General features: G+C 50.3%; 1 protein-coding gene across 2 annotated transcripts in view; it reads left to right on the plus strand.

Moving 5' to 3' along the window:
• Window positions 1-1,752: 1,752 nt before the first annotated feature.
• Gat (sodium- and chloride-dependent GABA transporter) overlaps window positions 1,753-22,376 on the plus strand; it is an 879,924-nt gene continuing 859,300 nt past the window's right edge. For both annotated transcript variants that reach the window (XM_037414907.2, XM_075882687.1), the window contains exon 1: window positions 1,753-2,149. In XM_037414907.2, coding sequence (XP_037270804.1) covers window positions 1,945-2,149 — 205 coding nt within the window. In that variant the 5' untranslated portion in view covers window positions 1,753-1,944. The remainder of the gene's footprint in view (window positions 2,150-22,376) is intronic.

The raw sequence follows: 22,376 nt of genomic DNA on the forward strand, positions 1-22,376 counted from the left end.
GCTTTTTGTGCGTCTTCTTTCAACAAGGCAAACACGGCCCCATCACTCTGACGCACTATCATTTATGCTCAAACTGACACTTAATAAATTTCCTTTTTCGTACGGTCCCTTTCAAAATAGGATTCTTGGCCTGCACCGTAGAACATAAGTTGGCAAAATAAAGTAGAACTCTAGCAGCCTCACTCAAAAAATAAATCTCGCGCTTTGGACTCACTCGGTCTCGGGCTCATCAGACGTTTCCTGGGTCGAACTCACTCTGACTCCCATTCACAAAAAATTTCAACTGGATTTTCTGGACTCAGCAGAAATGCTATTGTGCGAGCAAATACTGGTGCTAACGAATGTTTGTGAGTGTGCCGCGTTGCTCTTGTACTAACACGCTTAACAGATGCTGGAAGAGCTAAGTTGATTTTACCTGTAAGGCAGTTAGTTGTAAAGGAATGAAAGGCGGCGAAGTTTTCTCCGAGCATCCGGCATCTGTATGTTATTGAGCTTCATTAAATCTGTAGGGGAATCTAGACGTTTGTAGTTTCCACTGGAATGTCATTTGAAATTGTGAAAGGACGCCAACTCGGCTACGCCAAGTACGACTACAGCGATAAACATGAAAGAACGTGGCAATTTTGAGCACTTGAATGTCAGCGACATGCGCAGGTAACCATATTTCAGTAAGCGCAATGATTTTCACAGAACTTGGGAAAATTGCGGCTGACAAAGAATCGTGTTTGTTAGAGGCACTTCTGACGTTAGAATAAAAATACCGAAACTCGAGAAAAAGAAAATGACCCACTGCCCCTCTCACACCGCTAGTTAAAAGGAGGTGGCGGAACAGAGAATGAACACTTTAGATTATCGCCGTGTCTCCAAATTTCTCGAATTCCATCCGTACTGGCGCTTTACACGTACCATTTCCCATTCAAGATTAATTTGTTGTGACGTAGCATAAAGCGTTCGAAAGATGCCTGGCTATCAGAGAAAGCTATCAGTTTTCTTCGTACGGAATGTTTAGCGACTGTGAAGTTCTCGCTTATACTAATGTCATTTTGCTTGAATTCATTACGCAAATACAGAAGTTTTTGTTTGTCTGTTTTGAAGCTGGAAAAGGTTTAGATAACATGAGCAGAACAGCAATTCACCAGATGCGTCTGGGATAATTGAAATTACTGTAAGTGAGATGCATGCATGAATCTAATATTATTGCCATGAGTGGAGCTAGAAAAAGTGGAATAAAATCGAACAGTTGTAACAAAAAAGACCAGTCGTGTTCAGGGCAAAATATACCTATGGCAGATCTTTCCTCTGAGTGCGAAGCATCCGCTGCAAAAACAACATAAGCTGGTAGAGTATTTAGAGTGAAAAATATACAACGCACATTTGAGGCGGTCTTACGGTACAAAACGAAGGAACAGTGTTTAGAGAACAGCGCAACTGCTTTCATGCGCCAATCTTATCGTGTGGTAACGAAAAAGCCTGAGCATACCGCCGCGCGCGACTCTCCTGAGATTCTCGCACGCGGCGGCGGCGAGCGCCCACGCAATCGTGCGGATGTCGCGAACGGGGTGAGATGCTGCGAAGCGCCATTCTAGACGCGAACGAAAAGAAACAAAACGAAAGCCAGCGCCAAGGTTAAACAAAACGCAGCGGGAGCGCCCAGAATGGACGCGCTCACGTGGCTCTGGCTTACTGCGCATGCGCACTCCCCATGACCACCTTGTCACGTGTTCTTAATCAGGCCAATTGTGGAAGCGCGCACTGTCGGCGGTCGTCTGCTTGGTGGCGGCTCGCAGTAGACGGCATCACGAAAACTGTTGCGACAAGCCGCCTCTTTTCTCGCGCAGGGGGTGTGTTGTGTGTGTTTGCATGTGCCTGCGTCCTTTATTCTGTTTCCGGAGGAAGTGACCAAGGGAAATTCGTTCGAAAGTGCGCCTCCCCTGCATACCGGACATGACGGATACAAAGCAAATACCCTGCGAGCTCAACAACCTGAAAGGCGGAAGTGACGATGAAGGTGTGGCCAGGGAAGCCCCACACATGCCCGACAGGGGACAGTGGACCGGGAAACTTGACTTTCTCATGTCCTGTGTCGGCTATGCCATCGGTCTCGGAAACGTCTGGAGGTTTCCCTACTTATGCTACAAGAACGGAGGCGGTGAGTCTTTGCAGCGGAGTCGATACTTTTGAATTATTTTTCTCTTCTTTTACGGCAATATGAGGTTGTGAGTGATGAAACTTCTTTGTTCAGAACAAAGCGAAAAGAGTAAGACAATAAATGACAAAATGACCTGACGCAAATTCATACAGCACTTTTTTCCTTGCAAGTGAAGGTGGCTGCTTGCGCTAATTTTTCCGTCGATTAACGGTTTAAAAATGTGCTGGGCTTGAGCAGACCCGTAGGCTGGAACTTTTTTCGGGGCGGCGGAGCCTACTTGTTGAAGGTCTTGAAAAACTGTTATCGCTATTATTTTTCCTCGGTAAAACACCCTATTTGATTGAAATTCGGGGGGGGGGGGGAGTGAGGCCACTCCGTTATTTCCCTGGCTACGAACCTGGGTCTGAGACATTCTTTTAGAGGCCGCCCCTGCAGTTTGATTTGCAAGGTTTTTTTCTGCGAAATAGTCACATTAGAATAATCGGTTAAGTACTCTTGTAAGAATTTACTGTTCATGTCTGTGGTTTTATTCAAAAGATTTCTTTCTCACAATTACTGCTGGACACGATTAAAACTTAATAGAACTTTTTATGAGTGCTACTCATGAAACTTTGTTGTCTTGGATCTCGGATTCATCTGAGACGCCGATAGAAAACACAAGCGGCAACTGAGTGCACCACACTAAATCTGCTGCTTTAAAAAAAGATGTCTCCTTAGAATTCGACCAATTGTTTAGCGCGTTTGTCCGTCAGAGCGCTTCAAAGACACATCCTACTAGTTTTCGGGAAACTGTCTCAAAGACTTCATGGGGGAGCATGACAATACTGCATATGAATACGTGTTCGCTGTTTTTTCTCAAAGCTTCTAGCAGCGATAAGGAAGTTTTTTCTCCTGTTCTATCTAGAAAGAACGGGTGCACTTGGCTGCATCGCAGTAATGCTTACATTTCTGCGTATGCTAAAGTTTGCTTGGCCCGTAGCCCGAGGTTGGGAATGCCTAGCCACCTACCCACGAGCTTCCGAAATTCGGAGTGGGGTGTTTACGTAAACAATGAAAATAAGTGTTCTTCTGATACAGTGAAGACGTTGCGAAAGTGCCTCTCGTTGCCTCCCTCCAGGGAAATATATTCCTGGCTGCGGGCCTGCTTCCACATACAAGGACGCTTGATCCTCAGTATTTCTGGAACGTTGAATTGCTAATGGTTGTGGTATGTTTTTTTTCTTAGTGAAGCAGTCACTGCATGTTCTTGCAAGCTCTACGCACACTTGGACAACTGATATAGCTTCTGTCGCCTTTCTAGCGAGCATGTAAGATTTTTGTATGTGGCGTCACGGAGCTAAAAGACTTTGCTACTAATGGCTTCGCTTAACCACCTTGGTAAAAGCAATGTAGGGAGGGAATGAAAAAAAAAACTTTATCTGCTCCACAATTGACGCGAGTCATTGGCTATTGAATACATTTTAGCGCGAAATAAATATTTTTAGCGCAAAGAAAAAGAAATATTCACTATAGTATCACGCCAATTAGTCTCCCAACAAAAGGTCTTCACCTTGCTAGGCCCACTCGGAAATATTAACTTTCTTTAAAATAGAGTTCTTAGAAAAACTGACGTTCAGCTTACTGAATGACAGTTTGTCGCTAGTTTAAACACACAAAGACCTGACAACACGGGGGACAAACTCGCCCCATATGATCGTGTTTGTGTTTGTCGTATGTGTGGTCTTCCCCAGCGGCAGACTGGCATAGAGCAAGCAATACCAACGGGGGCCAAGACCTCCTCAGTTGTGTGACCTTGAGCGCCTTGTGGATGAACATACTTGAGGTGTCCCTGAAGTCCACTTGTCGAGACTACGCTCGCGCGTAATCTTCTATGGCACCTCAATGAAAGCCTGCCTGGTGTGGATGCGCCCGTCTTTCTGCATTGCGCTGTTTGTTATTGAAGGCACCGGATAAACCGAGCAGTCCGGCTTCAAAAATGACATTTGGTGCGGTGATATCACTTTTTTTGCTGTTGAATGGAAGAATCACCAACAATTGGTGCCGGACATTGCGACCGCTTACTCATGAAAGAGCCGTTTGAAGTGATCACTTCGTCATTGTTACACTATCTACCAGACCCTTCGGTGAACAAATCGTTTTCCGGCCACTATGAGATAACTGGTCCCGCATTAACGCTATTACAGATCTTTCTTCTTGGGAGGTTTCAGGTGGTCTTGGTCAATAACTTTATATATCCAGTCCTAACCCGATTACCAGAGGTGTTCCGCAAGGTTCGATATTCGGTCTGTTACTATTTTTAATAAACACCAATAATTTACCAACTTGCCTTAATTATTCTTCTTGGTTCCTTTGCGCTGTTGACACGACTCTCTTTTCTCATCGCTTGGGTTCTGCGAATCTCGTGTTCTCACTTCAAGCTGACCTTAATTCATTTGTTGATTGGCGCAACTATAATGAATTATTGATTATTCACCCCAAAACCTTTTTTTTTGCTTTTTCATTTACGAAATAAAAAAGCTAGCATGAATTCCTCCCTTTTTTGTAAACTGAGTATGTATTCCTTTATGTGAGCATACGTCATCTTTCAAACTTATAATGCACACACTTGTGAAATTTCTACAAAATAGCAATTTTCTTGGTGAGAAGGTTTTATACGGTATCAGGGCATTGGTCAAGTCACGGATGTGTTTTAACGTCAACACTTTGAAGGCATTCTAATGTACACAGTCATCTCAGTTATTACCTTATATCATGGGGTTATTCATATTCAGTGCCCATTTGGCCGTAAAAGGTATTGCAAAAACAAGCAATGTGACTCGTGACTTTCGCTTCACGTGAGACTCCATCACATCCCATTTTTTCCAGCTTGACGTATTACCCGTCTCCCAAATATACGTTTATAAAGTGCGTTTTGTTCTTCAAGGTTTTCCACCGCACCCCCACTATCGATATATTTCCTACTGTCTTGTTGAATGATCCAAATAAAACTAGATTCGCAATCGCAAATAGCCTGTTATTACCTAAAGTTCACACTAATTATGAAAAAATGATCATTGTTTCTTCATTAGTTCATTATATAATTCTTTCTCACATGATATGAAATACATAATGCACATTCCAGTTTTAAGACCAAACTTGTAAAATATGTTTATTAATTGTCTAATTGCTTCATTTTGTTTATTTGTTATACCTTGCTATGTTTGTAAACATTTAAAATGCTTGTATGATAACTTCAAAATGCTCTTTTTACTTGTAGCACTTAAACAGAAGTTGCTCTTTCGTTGTTCGTAGTTTAGTTTCTTCTTCGTAATAACACAGGTGTACCCGCCTCTGGTTTGTTACTGTCGGGCCTCTCTTTTCATATCCACTTGCAATGTATTACATTTATGACGCCAATAAATAAAGATTAATTGATTGATTATATTTCGTGAAAGAGTTACGGTCACTAGATCTTATTAAATACGCGAATTTTCGAAAAAATTTAGTTTGCTCGCGTAGAGAAGCTGTGGACATGTAGACAGCTGTCCAAAGATACCGAGCTTCAAATTGTAAAGATCATACATTCGTCCGATTTGTCACTCTTTGGATACTGCTTCACGGGATGCTGTTTGCGTAGTATTTTGTTCAATAATGTTGCGTTAAAGGGATAGAATAAATTTGTCCATTCCTTATTCCTTCATACTGTTCTGTAGAAATATGTTAGTGATAATTGTCTAAAAATTTATTAATTGTGCCACTGCTTTTAATTTGAGCAATATTGGTGGGTGCTGCTGCCGAATATTGATTGTGCCAATATTCGGCAGCACTGCCGAATATTGGCACAATCACTGCCAATATTCGGCAGTGGCACAATCATGTGCCACTGCCGAATATTGAGCAATATTGGTGGGTGCTGCGGATAATGTTGTCCATTTTGGGTATTGTCTGGTGCCTTTTAGGATGCCGTTAAGGGTAGACAGACAGACCAAAATTTTTGCGTCAAAGGTCCCCAAGAAAGACTATTGTCTTTAAAAAAGAGCGAGAATAGAGAAATGGGCTCCAGTTTCTCCTTCGGCGCAGCGACTTTCTCTCTTTAGGGCGTCTTACCTGTCACACCCTCTCGTGAAAAAGACCAAAGGAGCAATGTTTCTCCTTCAGTGTTCAAGTTTCTTCTCAACCAGGGGGGTCTTGCACGCGCACATGCGCGCGCTCAGCCTAGCCGGCTGCGGCCAGTCGCGAGTGGTTATTTCTACCTAATATTGATGCAAGCAATGCAAGGGTGATGATTATTCTTTTGTTTTATTGGTGTTGAGCAAAAGCCTTCTTTTTTATTACCAGGCACTCGCACGATGCTCCCCACACTTTCGTGTGTGTCTCGTGTTGTTTTTCACTGCCAATTTGTCACAAATACAAGGAGCTCTGGTTGCCTAAACAGTCTTGCTTTATCGATCACCATAGACTGTACACAAATAATAGATTTTTTGGTGTCGACATACTTGCTAAGCATACGTATCTCTAGTTTCGCAAGGCACCGATAGAACTCATCAAATTAACGAGGCGCATAAAAAATCATCACAGTTAATTTTTGAACGTTCTAGGAAACATGATACCGCTGCACAGTCCATGCGTGAAAGCACGATCAAATACAATTGCGGAAGTTATACGTGCTGATACCACCATATGATTACCAGGCACGCTGTCGTGCGGGTCTGTGGACGAATTTCGACCCAGTGAAGATTTTTGCCGTGACTCCAAACAGTTTCCAGAAGTGAACAGAAGTGGCACATTGCTGTTCTTTGCATTTTCCCCATTCAAATACATTCGCCGTGGTCCGGAGTGAAACCTGCACTCTCCAGCATAGTCACATGACAGCAAATGAGGCTATGCTACCACGGCAGGTGAAATCACACAGGAAAAAAGGCTGCAAGCAAAGTTTCATCGAGCGTCTATTTGCCAGACTGGGTTACAGTCATCAGAAACGGTTTAAAAATCATCATAACTACTCTTTTCTGTAACGTAAACCAATGAATTCTGTCAGGTAAACCCAATTCTCAATCACATACATTTTGAATTGCCCCTGCCAGCACTGAGAGTTAGGACGGAATTATACACGCGTGCAGTATGCCTTTCTCCTCCATGATTCTCCTTTGTCGTGAGAAACTCAACGCAAATCGCACTTCTAGTAACAGCTGTGCAAAGCAGGTAAATAGTAACACTGTCCCTCAGCTTAGTGAAAAGATTCTTCTAAATCCAGCGTAATAGCAACCACTACAGCCACAGCGCTAACAACACAATTGCTGCACGATGACCGCAAGTTGATGCGCGAAGTGAATCGCGAGACGCTTCTGAAGCAGAGAAGTATGTACGCACAACGTGCTATTGTGTTATAGTAAATTTGCGCACTGTAGCGCTAGTTCTTCCACTCAAGTAATCGAGCTGCCGCGATGCCAACAGCCACTGCCATCACTCACAAAAGAACACCATTGGGTGCGAAGTCATCTCTCATTTCTCTCGCACGACCCGCGTTGTAATGTAAGTATACACCACTGAGACGGTCGTTATCGCATCAAAAACATTGGCATTGAAAGCACAGCGCTCTACTGCATTCGTGGCGAACGGTCACACTTGTGGTAAGCACGTAAAAAGATGATAAGCAAGCGTTAACACGACACAAGTAAACGAAGTCAAGGCGACCACAGAACACCTACCATGACGGAGACCAAGTCTAGCCTGCATGCGGCGACCTCTCCGAGTGACAAGTGGAAGAATAAGAAAAGACGTGACTTACGAAATGCCAAGCACTCGGCAAGCTTTTGCCTTTTCGGAGGCTTCAAGAAAAAAAATATCTGTGGCAGTGGTCAAGAGATGACGCAGTCTTCGGAATGCCGTTAGCATTTTATGCATGGCTTGGGGTCATCATTTTCGCGGAAACCTGATAAGCTGTAGTAATTAATTTGTTTATCGTTGTGCAACTGTTAATAAACTTCCGATTGTCTAACAATAAGATACAATATAATAATCTGTGTGCTTGTTGTGGTATGGGCACGAAATGTAAAAAAAAATTGACCAAAGCTTTCTTGTCACTTCTGCCACTATGGTCAGTCGACATCCATTAGTATATAAGATTGTGCGCTTTTGTAGTGGGGTGCGAGTACACACGTTTAAGTGTTGGCAGCTGTGGTGAATTGTACTCTTGTTCATTGTGCTCACTCTTATGTATGCATGTATACAATGTGTCCTTATGTGCATGTGAAGCCATGTGCATTGCACCAGGATATATTAGGCGACCGGTGTCAGTGAGTAATCAACAAATGGGCTGACACGTACGCCAACTATCCACTCGGAATCCATGCGGGTATGTCAACTTACGTTGCCGCAGGCAACTTTTTTTAGTAATGTTCAGTCTCTCAACATGGCGACATCTACCGCATACTTCATGGATGTGACGCTGTCAAACCTCCAGGTATGCTTATATAACGTTGAACATCTATCTATCGAGAGAGAGAGAGAGAATAAACTTTATTGGGTTCCAGCATGCGGGATTCCCTCCGGCCGCGCAGGGCGTGGGGTTCACCCTATCTCACGTTACACTAGAAGTCCTAATGTCACGCGGGCCTAGACCTCAAGGCCTTCGTGCCCCGTCGCCGCTCGGGTTACTGAGGGTGTCCCCCTTTCGCCTTTGCAGCGCCAGTGCGACCTCGAGCTGCCGGACGGCCCTTCGCTGGTCTTCTGGGTCCGTAGACCCCACACGCTGTTCTACTTGCGGCGGTAACACCGGACCGTCCGCGCTGTCTGCGTCACATCCCCAGAGTATGTGAGCCAGGGTGGCTCTCGCGCTCGCGCACACACTGCACATTTCACTCACGTAGAGTTCGGGGCACACGTGTCGCGCTAGCGATGGGGTCAGCACAGTCTCGGTTTGGAGCTGGCGCAACCTCACCGCCTCCCACCGGGTAAGATCCCTGTGCGGAGGCGGGAAGCCACGCCGTTGCTCCCTGTACCACGCGAGGATGTCGCCGTAATCGAGCAGCTGCTCCTCGCCTTCTTCTTTGGTCGCCGTCGTGTCTTCGGAGGCGGGCGCGGCCGCGGTCCGGCACGTGGCGAGACCACGGGCCGCGGCATCCGCCTCCTCGTTGCGGTTCGGAGATCCTGGTATCAGGTCCCTACCCATGTGAGCCGGGAACCATTTTAGCGTCAGCCTCGACTTGGACTCGTCGCTTGCCAACGCCCTAGCAGCCGCCCCGCACACGGCTCCGCGCGAGAAGCTACGGATGGCCGTCTTGCTGTCACTGAGTATTGTCCGCACGCCCGGGGAGCGCGCCGCCAAGGCTATCGCCATCTCCTCGGCCTGGCTCGCGCTCCGCGTACGCACGCTGCATGACGTGACGATCTTGCCCGTCGTTGCGGCGACCGCCGCCGCCACGTAGGCGTCCTTGTTCTTGACTTTGGCCACGTCCACGTAGACGGCGCCCTCGTCGTTCTGATGTTGCAGCAGCAGCGCCCTGGCTCGCGCCGCTCGTCGTCCCTCGCTTTCGCCGGGACCCATGTTCTTTGGCAGCGGATACACCACCAGTCTTCGCATGGTTGACTCCGTGAGTGGAGACGTTTCGTGGTCTTGTTCCTCGGGGGAGGACAGGCCCACTCGTTCCAGCAGCCGCCTGCCGACCGCGGTGCGGCCCAGGCGCGTCAATTGAGCAGTACGTTGGGCCTCGCCGATCTCCGAGAGCGTGTTGTGCGCTCCCAGAGATAGCAAGGCCGTCGTCTTGGTGCCGTTGAGCAGGCCCATGGCACCCGCATACGCCTTGCGGATGGCCGCGTCGATTCGCTTCCTCTCCGCTTCCGTCCACTTGTGAAAGGCCCCCGCGTATGCTGCGTGGCTAACTGCAAAGGCCTGCAGCAGTCGCAGGAGGCTCGCTTCTCGGATTCCTCGGGACCTCGACGTGACCCTCTTGACGAGTCTCGTCGCTATCCCGATCTTCGTTACTATGTGGTTGGCTGCCGTCCCGTTCGTGCGGTGGGCGTCCACGTACATGCCTAGTACTCGGAGGCTCTGGACGTGCGGGACCGGCGTGCCGTCGCTGGCTCGGACGACTATGTTGCGTTCCGCTTCTTCCGCGGCCCGCTTTCTCCATCTTCCCGGTGGTGGGAGCACCAATAACTGGGACTTCTGTGGCGAGCACTTCAGCCCCGTGTCTCTCAGCGTGGTCTCCACGGCGTCGATCGCTGCCTGCAGTCCGGCCTCGATGTCGCCGTCACTGCCGCCCGTCGCCCATATCGTGACGTCATCGGCATAGATGCAGTACCGGATCTTCGGTCCGAGCGCGTCAAGGCTCTTGGCGACGGCGATCATCACGATGTTGAATAGAAGCGGGGATATCACGGACCCTTGTGGGGTTCCGACGCTTCCTAGCTCCCTCTCTTCGAGTCGTTCGCCTCCCACCTCTAGCCTCGCCGTGCGACGAGTGAGGAAGGATCTTACGTAGTCGTACGTGCGCTTGCCCATGTTGAGCTTTGCCACGCAGGCAAGGATGGCCGAGTGCTCCACCTTATCGAAGGCGCTCTGCAGGTCCAGGCCGAGAATGGCCCGGTTGTCTTTCTGCGGAACGCCTCCGGCTGGCTCTAGTACCTCGCGTTGCAGCAGCAACATCGCGTCTTGCGTCCCCAGGCGAGACCGGAATCCCAGCATGGAGTCGTTGTAGTGACCGTTCTCCTCCAAGTACCGCTGCCACCGGTTGTTGAGGACGTGCTCCAACACCTTGCCCACGCAGGACGTGAGCGAGATGGGGCGCAGGCCCTCTATTCCCGGCGGCTTGTTGGGCTTGGGCAGTAGTATCGTCTTGGCCGTCTTCCACTGCTTGGGAAGGCTTCCGCTCGTCCAGCAGGCGTTGAAGTACTTCGTCAGGGCCGAGACTGCAGCGTCGCTGATGTTACGCAGAGCCTTGTTTGTCACTTTGTCCGGTCCCGCGGCTGAGCGACAGTTCAGGGCGTTCGTTGCCTGGCGCACCTCCCACTCCTCGATCTCGCGGTCGAGCAGCGGGTTGGGCGCGCCGTCGTATTCCGGATGCTCCACGTGGTTTGTGGCCGGGAGGTACTTGTCGTTTAGCCGCTTGTGCATCTCCGCTTCGCCTAGCTGGTTGGCCGCGGCGTGGAGGATCTGCGACATGCGGTGTCGTTGATGTTCCTTACTCTTGGTCTCGTCCATGAGGTGGCGCAGGAGGGCCCACGTGCCTCCCCTATGGAGTTGGCCATCCGCTTCGCTACACATGGCATACCATTGCTGGGCACACAGTTGGCGGCTGTAGCGCTCGATTTCCTTCCCGAGTGCCGCGACGCGTTTGCGCAGCGTTCGGTTGTGCCTTTGTCTTTTCCATCTTCGTTGTAGCGATCTCCTCGCCTCCACGAGATGGGCGAGGCGCGGGTCCACCCGATCGGCTTCCTCCGGTACCTCGACTTCGGTCGTGGCGTCCTTGGCGGCGGAGACAAGGCTCGCCGACCATCTCTCCACGTCGTCCACCTCGCCCAGATCGGCTTCCCTGAACTTGTGCCAATCGGTGAGGAGCTGACGTCGTTTGGTCGTTCCGTCGACCACACGACCGTGGGCGAGCGGTATCGTGACTTCGACGATGTAGTGGTCGCTTCCGAGATTCCAGCCCGTGTTCTTCCATCGCGCAGTCCCGCCTCGCGGCAGATGCACGAACGAAAGATCGGGCGTGGTGTCTCTGGCTGTCGACGTTCCGATTCGCGTTGGTTGTGCCGGGTCGGTGAGCAGCTCGAAGCTCGCTTCCTCGGCGTCTTCCAGTAATCTCTTTCCCTTCACCGTTGTGCGAGTGTACCCTAGTTCCTCGTGCGGTGCGTTAAAGTCCCCGCAGACGACCGCCGCGGCCCCAGAGCCGTGGGCGGCGTCGCGGATCTTGTGCAACAGGGTCTTGAATCTTTGGTTTCCGTGCTGTGGGTTGCTATATACATTTGCTATGTACACCGTGGTCGAAGCCTTGTTCTTGCCTCTTCCCTTCTTGCCCGCAATGATGATTTCCGTCACGTTGGCTTCGATGGCGGAGTCTTTGTAGTTTAGGATTTCGTCCTTGCCTACGCTCGTGATACCTTTCCTCACAAACGTGCACACGCCCTGCGCGGCGCCTTTCCCACAGGTGCGGGCGCTCGGCGGGCGGGCGTACGCTCGGTAACCCGGCAGCGAGGTGATCTTGGGGTCTTCAGCGTGTGTTTCCTGGATCGCTATCACGTCGGGAAGCTCCTTCTGATCAAGCGACCGCAGGTGCTGTTGAAGTACTGCCTTGCGGCACCGGTAGCCGTTAGCGTTCCAGTGCCACATCACTATCCGATCTCCTTGGGGCCGTCTATCCATGTTTGGGTAGGGTTTCCACCTGAATTTGGGCTCCTTTACCAATCATGTTGAATTGGCTCACTATGAATTTCTTCAGGTCCTCGATTGATTGCTTCACCTCGGCGAATTCTTTCTTTACCTCAGCAAATCCTCTCTCGACTTTGATCTCCAGGGCGCCCACCCGTGCGGTGAGGGAGCCGATCTCCCTGTCGTGTTTCACTAGGCGCGCGTTTATCTGCCTGATTCTCGTTTCGTAGTCAAACCCGCCGCTGGATGGCGACGCCGGGTCGGTGATGTCCTCTTCTTGCTGGAATCTTTCGTCCTCACTGTCGGTGAGGGGAGCCGGGGCCCGCTTCCGAAGCTTGAGTGGTGTTGGACTGAACGTCGGCGTTCGCGGCGGCGTCGGCGTTTTCGGTGGAGCCGGTGGCGATGATGTTGCCGTTGGTAGCGTGATCTTCTCGACTGGTGGCTTGGCGCCCAGCGCCGTGAAGCTGGCCGGCTTTGGTGCCGATCCTTGCGTCCACGTGGGAGTCGCCTTCAGCCTTTCTTGTGCAGCCAGGAGCTTGTCGATAGTCTCCTGCTGTTTCTTGATAGTTTCCTGAAGTACTTGGATAGTGCTCTCCAATTGCTTCATCCTTTCTCCTTGCGGGGAAGCTTGCTTGGCCGCTGGCATGGCCGGTCTGCCGTTCGTTTCGCGCGCACCACCCGCCCGCGCGCCGCCGTTAGGGGCGCCCCCGACATTCCCGCCAGGGGCGTCACCGTCGCCGCCGCGCGCGGTCGCCACGGTCGTCCACGACCTTGAGCTGCGTGACGTACTTCTCTTCCGTTCACTGCTCTTCCCACTCTCCTTGCTCTTTCCCCGGCTCGCGCTGCGGCTCTTGTGACGTGTTGTTTGTGCGCCGAGTTCGGGGAACTCCTCTTCTTCGGGAAACCGGACTTTGATCGCCTGGCCGGCAGATTTTGCCGCCTTTTCGGCCGCCATCTTGCGCTCTTGCTCGCGCTGGCGGACTAGGAATGGAGTCTTGAACCTATTCTTACAGTTACCGGTGCCCGAAGCGTGCGGGCCTCCACACAACTTGCAGCGCGGTCTGCACTCCTTCTCGTGGTTTGGACCCGGGTTGGATCTTCCACATGCGAAGCACACTTTCGCGTTAGGGTTAGGGCAGACATCCTTTCGGTGGCCGACTTTGCCGCACGTGCGACACACTTCTTTATGTTGCCTGTACAGTCTGCACCGTACTATCATGCCCCCGAATATAACGTGCGAGGGGACTTTGTTACCCTCGAACAGGATGATTACCGATTTGGAATTTCCTATTCTCTGCGCTGCCAGTACCGTTGGGTTGTGTTCGTTCACCACAGCGTTGTGGATCACCTCCGCAGAGTGTGCCTGCGAGATGTAGTCAACCACTCCTTTGGCCGTGTTCTCCGGCGCCACGCGGTACGCAAAGATCTCGAAGTTGCGTCCGCCTATTGCGATCTCCCGCACGCGGTCGTACCGCCCAGCGCGTTCTTCGCTGGCCGTGCCGATCACGAAAATGTTTTGCACTACGTTCGGACACACGATGTCCGCAAGGAAGGCGTTCGACTCCATCCTAGCCGCGACGGCCATAGCCCGAAGTAGCTCGAGCGGATCGGTCTTCCCTACCAGCAAGCCGCCACGTGGCCGCACAACCACTTTGTGCTCTCCGATAGGCATGTTGGGCATGCGAGCCGCTTTCGAAAAGGCGACGTTCAATTTCTGGGCAAACTGCGCTCTCGTAGGTTGAGACGACGAAGAACGCTTACCGGTTTGCTTGGCCTGCTGCGAAGGCGCTTGCAAAATCTTCTTAGTCGACCGGCTGCGTCGAGTGGCGACGACCCAACCGTTGTGGCTCTCCGACGACGACTCCTCGTCGAGCGGCGTTCCACTCATAGTTATAACCGTGCGGCCGGAACCGCGGTCTAAAAGTCCATCACAATCCACCGCTGGAGTAGTATCCATGTCCGGTAGAGGCTCCGATGACGACATCTCTTCGCGGATGAAGTCCGAAACAGTCGCCGATGCGGCCGAGGCCGCTCCCGGACCACGCCGGCCCGTTAGGCTTAGCGTGGTCGCCACCTCGGATTTCGGAGCTGTGGGCGTAAAATGCCCAAAGGTCCACCGATTTTCAAAATTCTTTCGGCAGATCGTAGCGGAGATCAAACTGAATCTTTACACACCTTTCCGGTCAAGATGGGGCAAGTAGAACCGCAGATCTTCTTCATCCCGTGCGGAGCCGATGCGAAGCACGTCCGATCGCCTTCGACGATCGGACGTGCTTTCTATCTATCGAAACTGCATTTCTGAGGCGCAATAGTTTCGCTGCGATCAAGTCTACCGTTTGGAGGCACATTTCGTGGCCTGTGGCCCCGTAAACGCGTGGATAACGTCACTAAACTATGTGAATCGGGAAGAAATAAATACAGCAAGCCTAACATGCACTCACTGGGTGAGGACTCCACGGTATCTGTGTCTTTCAAAGTGAACGTCGTCTCGCTGGCCAAACGAAACCTACTAGCTCCATCGTTCTGTTTCGCGATGTTTTCATCACCACAATTTCGTCTGCTTGTTTATATAATAATTTCGTTCGACATAAAGCTCGGCGGGACCGTTATTTGTAATTGCCAGTGCCGTGTACTCCTTATTAGTCGAGAATCAATGTATTCGCTAGGCATACTTTCTTGGCTAACCCGGGGTCAGCCATCTTGATTCTGATGGAGAGAAACAGTGTCTCTGTGGCAAAAGGGAGCAACGTTTCCCCATTGTGGATTTCGCTGTTTCTCCATAAACGGAGAGAACGTCAGTCCAGTTTTTTTAAGAGTGTAGAAGTGCTAGTCAAGGAATTTTGAAAAAGTGCCGCCATATCCACGAAGTGAATGATGATGAGTGGGCGAAGCTCCGGAGGTAAACCTGGTAAACCATGAATCCTCTGTACATTTTGCCCACTCGATTTTATTACATCGCTCCCCCTAGCGTACGTCGCCGCACTAAATCGAACGATTGCCTTCAACCAATGACACGCGCCATATGTGTCATCATTCCTATTTTATAAGATCTCGCGTCTTTCATCAACTATAAGTACCGCTTTCTAGTTTATAACATCTTGCATCTTTTCATCATCAGCTACAAGTACCACCATCTAGTAAACACTACAAGAACTAAACGAGAGGTGGCTACATACAGGAGACGGTACCGCCATCTAGTGAACACTGCAAGAACTAAACTAGAGGTGGCTACATACAGGGGACGGTACCACCATCTAGTGAACACTGTAAGAACTAAACTAGAGGTGGCCACATACAGGGGACGCACAGCCCACGCCCTAAGGAGCTTCGCCCCTAAAAGTGGCTGCCAAGCCCTACTCTCTTGTCATGTCGCAGTGCACGTAACTGAATGTTTTAACCAATGATACTTTATACCACTCTGTGCCTAGTTCAAGTTTCTATTTCATGGAAGTGGTGACCGAGCTTGCCGTTGGCGTAACCAAGCTTTTCGCGATCTTGCAAAGCAAGACGAACTGACAACGCCTCTGGCGTTGCTATTTATTTTTTTTCTCTTCATGCATTAGAAGAAAGCGACTGGCCAGCAAATTAAGCAGTACTGCTTTTTCTTGCTTTCAGCGTACGAGAATAATCGAAGAATAGACCGCCAGATAGCCCAGTGGCGTTTCCGAGCCACGACAACTACCGATTGAGGGCCGGTTCACGCTATAGCAGCAAGCATGCCTCGATCTTTGACGCTCTCAGGCAGCTGTGCGAGACTGCTTGCTTCACGCACGTCTGTCGCTCTTCGTCGTTCGAAAAATGGGTCTGAGAACCATTTTTGTGCCGTTTGCCGCTTGCGGAGAGTGGTTTAGCCAATCAGCGACGGAGGAGCAACATGACTGAGCAGCGTCGTCTGCGTTCGCCTCTTCGCATTACTTTCGTCGGCCACAGAACACTTCGAGCTACATGCTTCTGGCTCCACGGTTTTCCCGATATGTCGTACGCGTTGTTCCCAGACTGCGTTCTAGCAGTGAATACAGCATTTTCGCCTGTAAAGAAAGCCACAGCTTTGCCGCAAAGGCGAAGCAATGAACGCGATAGCAACAATTTGGAAGGTCACGCGCAGAAAAGAAAGCAGATCGAAACACACCCTGCGTTTCTCGCGCACAAATTATGCACGAAGCATACTCACAAGTAAGGAAGCACGCGAATAAGCGTCTCATTTGTTGCTTCGCTGAGCCTGAAAAGCGCGCGCTTTTCGCGAACAGAGACTGCAATGATTGAAGTTTGTGTGCCCGGTAAGCACAGCAGAATCGTTCTACGTAAAGCCCGAGGCCAGCCAAGGCATACGATCCTCCCCTCTGCACCACCGCGAAATAAGGGCGCGTGAGGGAGCGTAGCTCCCCTTGTCTAAGCCGGGCAAAATATGCGTAGATTAGAGCGGGCGACGCGTGCTCATTGCGCCATCTTTCTGGTAATGCCGAAAATATAGCAGCGGTAAGTGGTAGATACAAATAGCTTGCCGTTGGAACTGTGAAGAACGCTCTCCGGGGTGGCTCAGCGGTTAACGCCTCACTTACTCGACGTAGAGGTCCATGTTCGATTCCGCACGCCGAAGTGCATTTTTTCTGGATTTTTTTTCTTGAATTTTCACACACACACACACACACACACACACACACACACACACACACACACACACACACACACACACACACACACATATATATATATATATATATATATATATATATATATATATATATATATATATATATCTACGGTTCATCACATCGACATCGACGCCAGTGCGAAATCCCGCCGAGAGTGTCCAATACAAAAGGGCTCGATCGCAATAAAAAAATTTCCAGCTGAACCCACGTACAGTGGGAATCGGTGATATGCGAAGCGCAACTAAAAAATGATGATATGTCACTTTAAAATCAACACAACGTTACGAGGTGTGGGTAAATGATGTCTTACATGACTTCCGTGACATGATTATCATGTTTGGATTTGTCGTTTATTTTCGCCATGTATTCATGCCGCGTGATACCAAATTTAGTACATCTAGAGCTAGCGAAACGGCCACGAGCATGCTATGAACGTGGTATGTTGTCAAGTTTTTACATAACACGTGTGTAAGGATTATCATGTTTGCACCAGTCATATATTTCGTCATCCATTGACGCTATGTAACACCGTATTCGGTATACGTGAAGCTAGCTTAACGGCCACAAGCGCATCATGAAAGGCTCATTATACTCCAATCTAGCGTTGGCGCGCCCGCACGCTGGGCACAGCGACGCTACGTTAGCAAAACGAGAGCACTTTGCGCGACTAGCGTCCGTTGGCGTGGCCCGACGGCAACCGGCGCGAAATGCGACATGCCGCATTTCGTGCTGATGCATTACTCAGACAACACTGCATCTCTCTCTGTCCATGACGGAGGAACGTCGGACGCGCTGAAACGCGCATGCGTCAAAGCAACGCAGCGCGGCGCGCGCCTGCGAGTATATGACAGGACCGGCGCCTGGCATTGCAACGCCGGCGTGACGCGACGAAATGAAAGCCAGCGAAGACTCACACCACGTCACGTCGCAATGTATTGGCGCCTTGACTGTAGCCTGTAGTCATGTTCTCATATGACACGCATCTCACGATTATCATGTTTACACATGTCACAAACCTTCGTCATCAGTTGGCGTCACGTAATACCGAATTTGGCATATGTAAAGCTAGCGCAACAGCCGCTAGCGCAACATGATCATAGAGTGTAGTCACGTTGTTACATGACACGCATCTCACTATTATCATGTTTGCACCAGTATCATACCTTCATCCTCCATTCACGCCCCGTAATACCAAATTTGGTATAGGTGAAGCTAGCGAAACGGCCGCGAGGGCATCATGAGCATGGCATGTAGTCGTGTTGTTAGATAACACGCATCTCATGATTATCATGTTTGCACCATTCGCATACCTTCGTCATCCATTCACTTACCGTAATAACAAATTTGGTATATGTGACACTAGCAAAACGGCCGCAAGCGCATCATGAGCGTGGCATGTAGTGATGTTGTTACATGACACACATGTCATGATTTTCATGTTAGAGTCAGTCGTTATGTTCACCATGCAATAATGTCATACCATACCAGTTTTGCAACATACCATGTGTACGAAACCACCGCAAGAACTTCAGGACCATTAAATTTAAATAATAAAATTTATGACATACCTGTCATGATTTTCATGTTGTGACTAGTAAGATATGTTCTTCATACAGTCATGTTATGACATACCAAGTTTGGTATCGATACCATTTCGAAACAGCCCGGAGAGCTAAAAGTCGTAGGCGGCTAGATAGATAGATAGATAGATAGATAGATAGATAGATAGATAGATAGATAGATAGATAGATAGATAGATAGATAGATACGATCAACGTCGCCGAAGTTCGCTAAGCAATGCTTCGCATTTAAAAGCGCACAGCAATTCAAAATGACTTCCCCAAAAGCAGTCGTTGGAACTGTGAAGAAGAAAGAGCATCGTCGGCAAGCAACATCGCCACCGCTTGGGTACTGGGTGCTGGGCTTCGCTCCCTCGGCTCGTGCTGACCTTCGCCGGCATCTGCTTGACTGTTGCCCTTGCACGATTGTGTTTCTTCGTAGGACCACCGTCGCAACAGTCGCCAATAAACCCTTTTTCAATTGGTGGAGGGTGCTGACATTCCCTGTCGCCTGAACCTGGGTGCTGCCATTCGCCGTCGCCTGAACCTGGAGCTGCGCAACCGAACGCTACCTCCCATCATGGCTACCAACAACGCGCAACCTGGCTTTTCCACTCCATCCCCCAGCAACCCCGGCGTTCTTCGTTTGCGAGAGCCCAAGGTCTTTAGCGGAGCTGATGAGACCGACGTGGAAGACTGGTTCGCTAACTACGAACTGGCGAGCGCAAACAACAAGTGGGATGACGCGGACAAATTGACTAACGTCATCTTTTACCTCACTGACGTGGCCGAAATGTGGTGTAACAACCACAAAAACGACATTACGACGTGGTCCATCTTTAAAACCCTGTTTGCTGACGTTTTTGGCCGACCCGCAGTCCGCAAGTCCAGAGCCGAACAACGTTTGCGGATTCGCGCACAAAAGCCAACGGAATCTTTCACCAGCTACATCGAAGACATTATTGGTCTTTGCAACCGTCGAACACCACCATGCCCGAGTCGGAGAAGATTCAACACATCCTCAAAGGGATAAATGACGGTGCATATCAGCTGCTGCTGGCCCGTAATCCTGCCACCGTTACGGAACTTGTCACTTTGTGTCAAAGTTTCGACGAGTTGAGCAAGCAGTGCGCGCTGACTCGGCCATTTTCCTCACACGCTGACTCGCTCTTCAGTCTCACTTCTGTTCCCGACCACTCACCAACCCTGCAAGAGATTAAAGACTTCGTGCGTGAAGAAGTAGCTCGGCAACTGTCGTTGATTCCCTTCACGCAGCAGCCGCCGTCCTCTCGTCTGCCCTCACAGCTCCGCGATGTTATTGCCGAAGAGGTAGCTCAGGCTGTTCCCGTCGCTGCCCACCAGCAGCCTGTGGCCATGACTGTTGCCCATGCGCCAGCTATGCAGCCCGTGGCCGCGCCTCTTGCGTATGCCCAGGTGGTACGTAGCAGACCCCGCCAGCAGCATTTGCCACCCATGTCTTCAGTCGCTCCCCACTCCGCCCCTTTTTCGACACCTTGGGCCGCACCACGAGTCAGCAATTCCTGGCGCACTCCTGACAATCGACCGATCTGCTACGCCTGCGGTACTCCAGGACACGTGGCACGATATTGTCGCCGTCGCTTCCAACCACTCTACGACGCTACTCGGCCGTTACCGTATGACCCACAGCCCATGCACATACCTGCTCCCTATCCCTCACCGCAGTATGGATACACTAACCTTCCTGAATCTCGGTCACCCCAGCCTCAAACTCACTCTCCCCGCTCCCCATCTCTTCGCAGGTGATCACTGTCCCCAATGCGTCCTAGTCCCGCTTCCTCCAACCGGGAAAACTGAACGCCGCAGTTCCAGAGGCAAGAACTGCGCCGTCGTCGAAATGCTCAAGTCCTCGCACTTCACCAGCTAACGTCGTCGCTATATCTGTCGATGGTGTTTCTACCTTTGCCCTCGTCGACATAGGTGCTGCCGTTACTGTTATAGCCGCCCAGCTCAGCCGCTCCCTACGCAAAGTGACCACGCCGCTCTCTGGACTATCGCTTCGTACAGCTAGCGCACAAGTTCGACCTCTCGGCACCTGTACGGCCCGCATATTCATCCAAGGCTCTATGTATGTTGTCGAGTTCATCGTCCTTTCGGTGTGCTCACATGACGTTATCCTCGGGTGGGACTTTCTGTCAAATCATCATGCCATCATCGACTGCGCACGCGCTGAAGTTCAATTTTCGCACCTGTGTGACGAACCTTTGCACGAAACCCTTGAGCGGTCGCCAAAACTTGTTGTGCGTGAGAACACTGAAATTCCGCCAGCCTCTCTTGCCGTTGTCCCGGTTTTCTGCGATGACTATAATGAAGCTACAGTAATGTTTACACCTTCCGACATTTTCATGAGCCGCAGAGCCGTTTCCTTGCCTTTCGCTACACTCGACGTCACTGCGGGCCGAAGCAATATTTTCGTCCACAACCCCCTTTTTGCACCGCTTACGCTACTTGCCGGCGAATGTCTCGGTCGAGTGGAGTACCTCGATTCCACATTATTCCTTAACATGCCAGACGAATCATGCAGTAGCGCCTCGACCGAACTTCATGCCCTTTCCCCACTGGAATGCTCATCGAGTGACACCTTCTCGAGTTCCATCGCCGACACCTTAAGTGCCCATGAACGCGCCGAGCTTCTTAATCTCCTCCAGCACTTCGCGAATTCATTCGACGTTTCTCAGCCGCAATTGGGTCGGACTTCCGCAGTGCACCACTACATTGACACCGGTTCGCACCAGCCATTGCGTCAAAGACCGTACCGTGTCTCTGCTGCAGAACGTCACGTCATCAACGACCAGGTCGAAGAGATGCTACGCCGTCGCGTTATTCAACCATCGCACAGTCCTTGGGCATCTCCTGTCGTTCTAGTTCGAAAGAAAGATGGATCGATTCGATTTTGCGTCGACTACCGGCGATTAAACAAGGTGACGCGCAAAGACGTCTATCCATTACCGCGCATAGACGACGCCCTTGACAGCCTCCAAGGAGCCGAATTCTTCTCCTCCTTAGACTTACGATCTGGATACTGGCAGGTTCCTATGGCAGAAGCTGATCACCAGAAAACTGCGTTCATTACACCAGATGGCCTGTACGAATTTAACGTAATCCCATTTGGTCTTTGTAATGCTTCTGCCACGTTTGAACGACTCATGGACAACACACTGCGTGGACTGAAGTGGTCTGTGTGTCTATGCTACCTCGACCACATTGTCGTTTTCTCTCCCGATTTTCCTACGCATCTGCTTCGGCTCCAACTGGTTCTGACGTGTTTAACCAACGCTGGGCTCCAACTGAACCTTAAAAAGTGCCGCTTCGCCGCGCGAGAGCTGTCCATTTTAGGGCACATCGTCTCCAAGCATGGTGTTCGACCCGACCCTGCAAAACTGCGAGCAGTCGCTGAGTTCCCGAAACCTACTACACTGAAAGAATTACGCAGTTTTGTCGGTCTATGCTCGTACTTTCGGCGCTTCGTGCGAAATTTTGCATCGATCATGTCACCACTGACAACCTCCTACGCGGTGATGCAGACCTTTCATCCTGGTCTCCTGACTGCGACGTCGCGTTCGCCACGCTCCGTAGTCTGCGGACATCTCCTCCCATTCTACGGCATTTTGACCCAACAGCTGCAACGG

The sequence above is a fragment of the Rhipicephalus microplus genome, unplaced genomic scaffold, assembly GCF_043290135.1.
Source record: "Rhipicephalus microplus isolate Deutch F79 unplaced genomic scaffold, USDA_Rmic scaffold_13, whole genome shotgun sequence".
Classification (NCBI taxonomy): domain Eukaryota; kingdom Metazoa; phylum Arthropoda; class Arachnida; order Ixodida; family Ixodidae; genus Rhipicephalus; species Rhipicephalus microplus.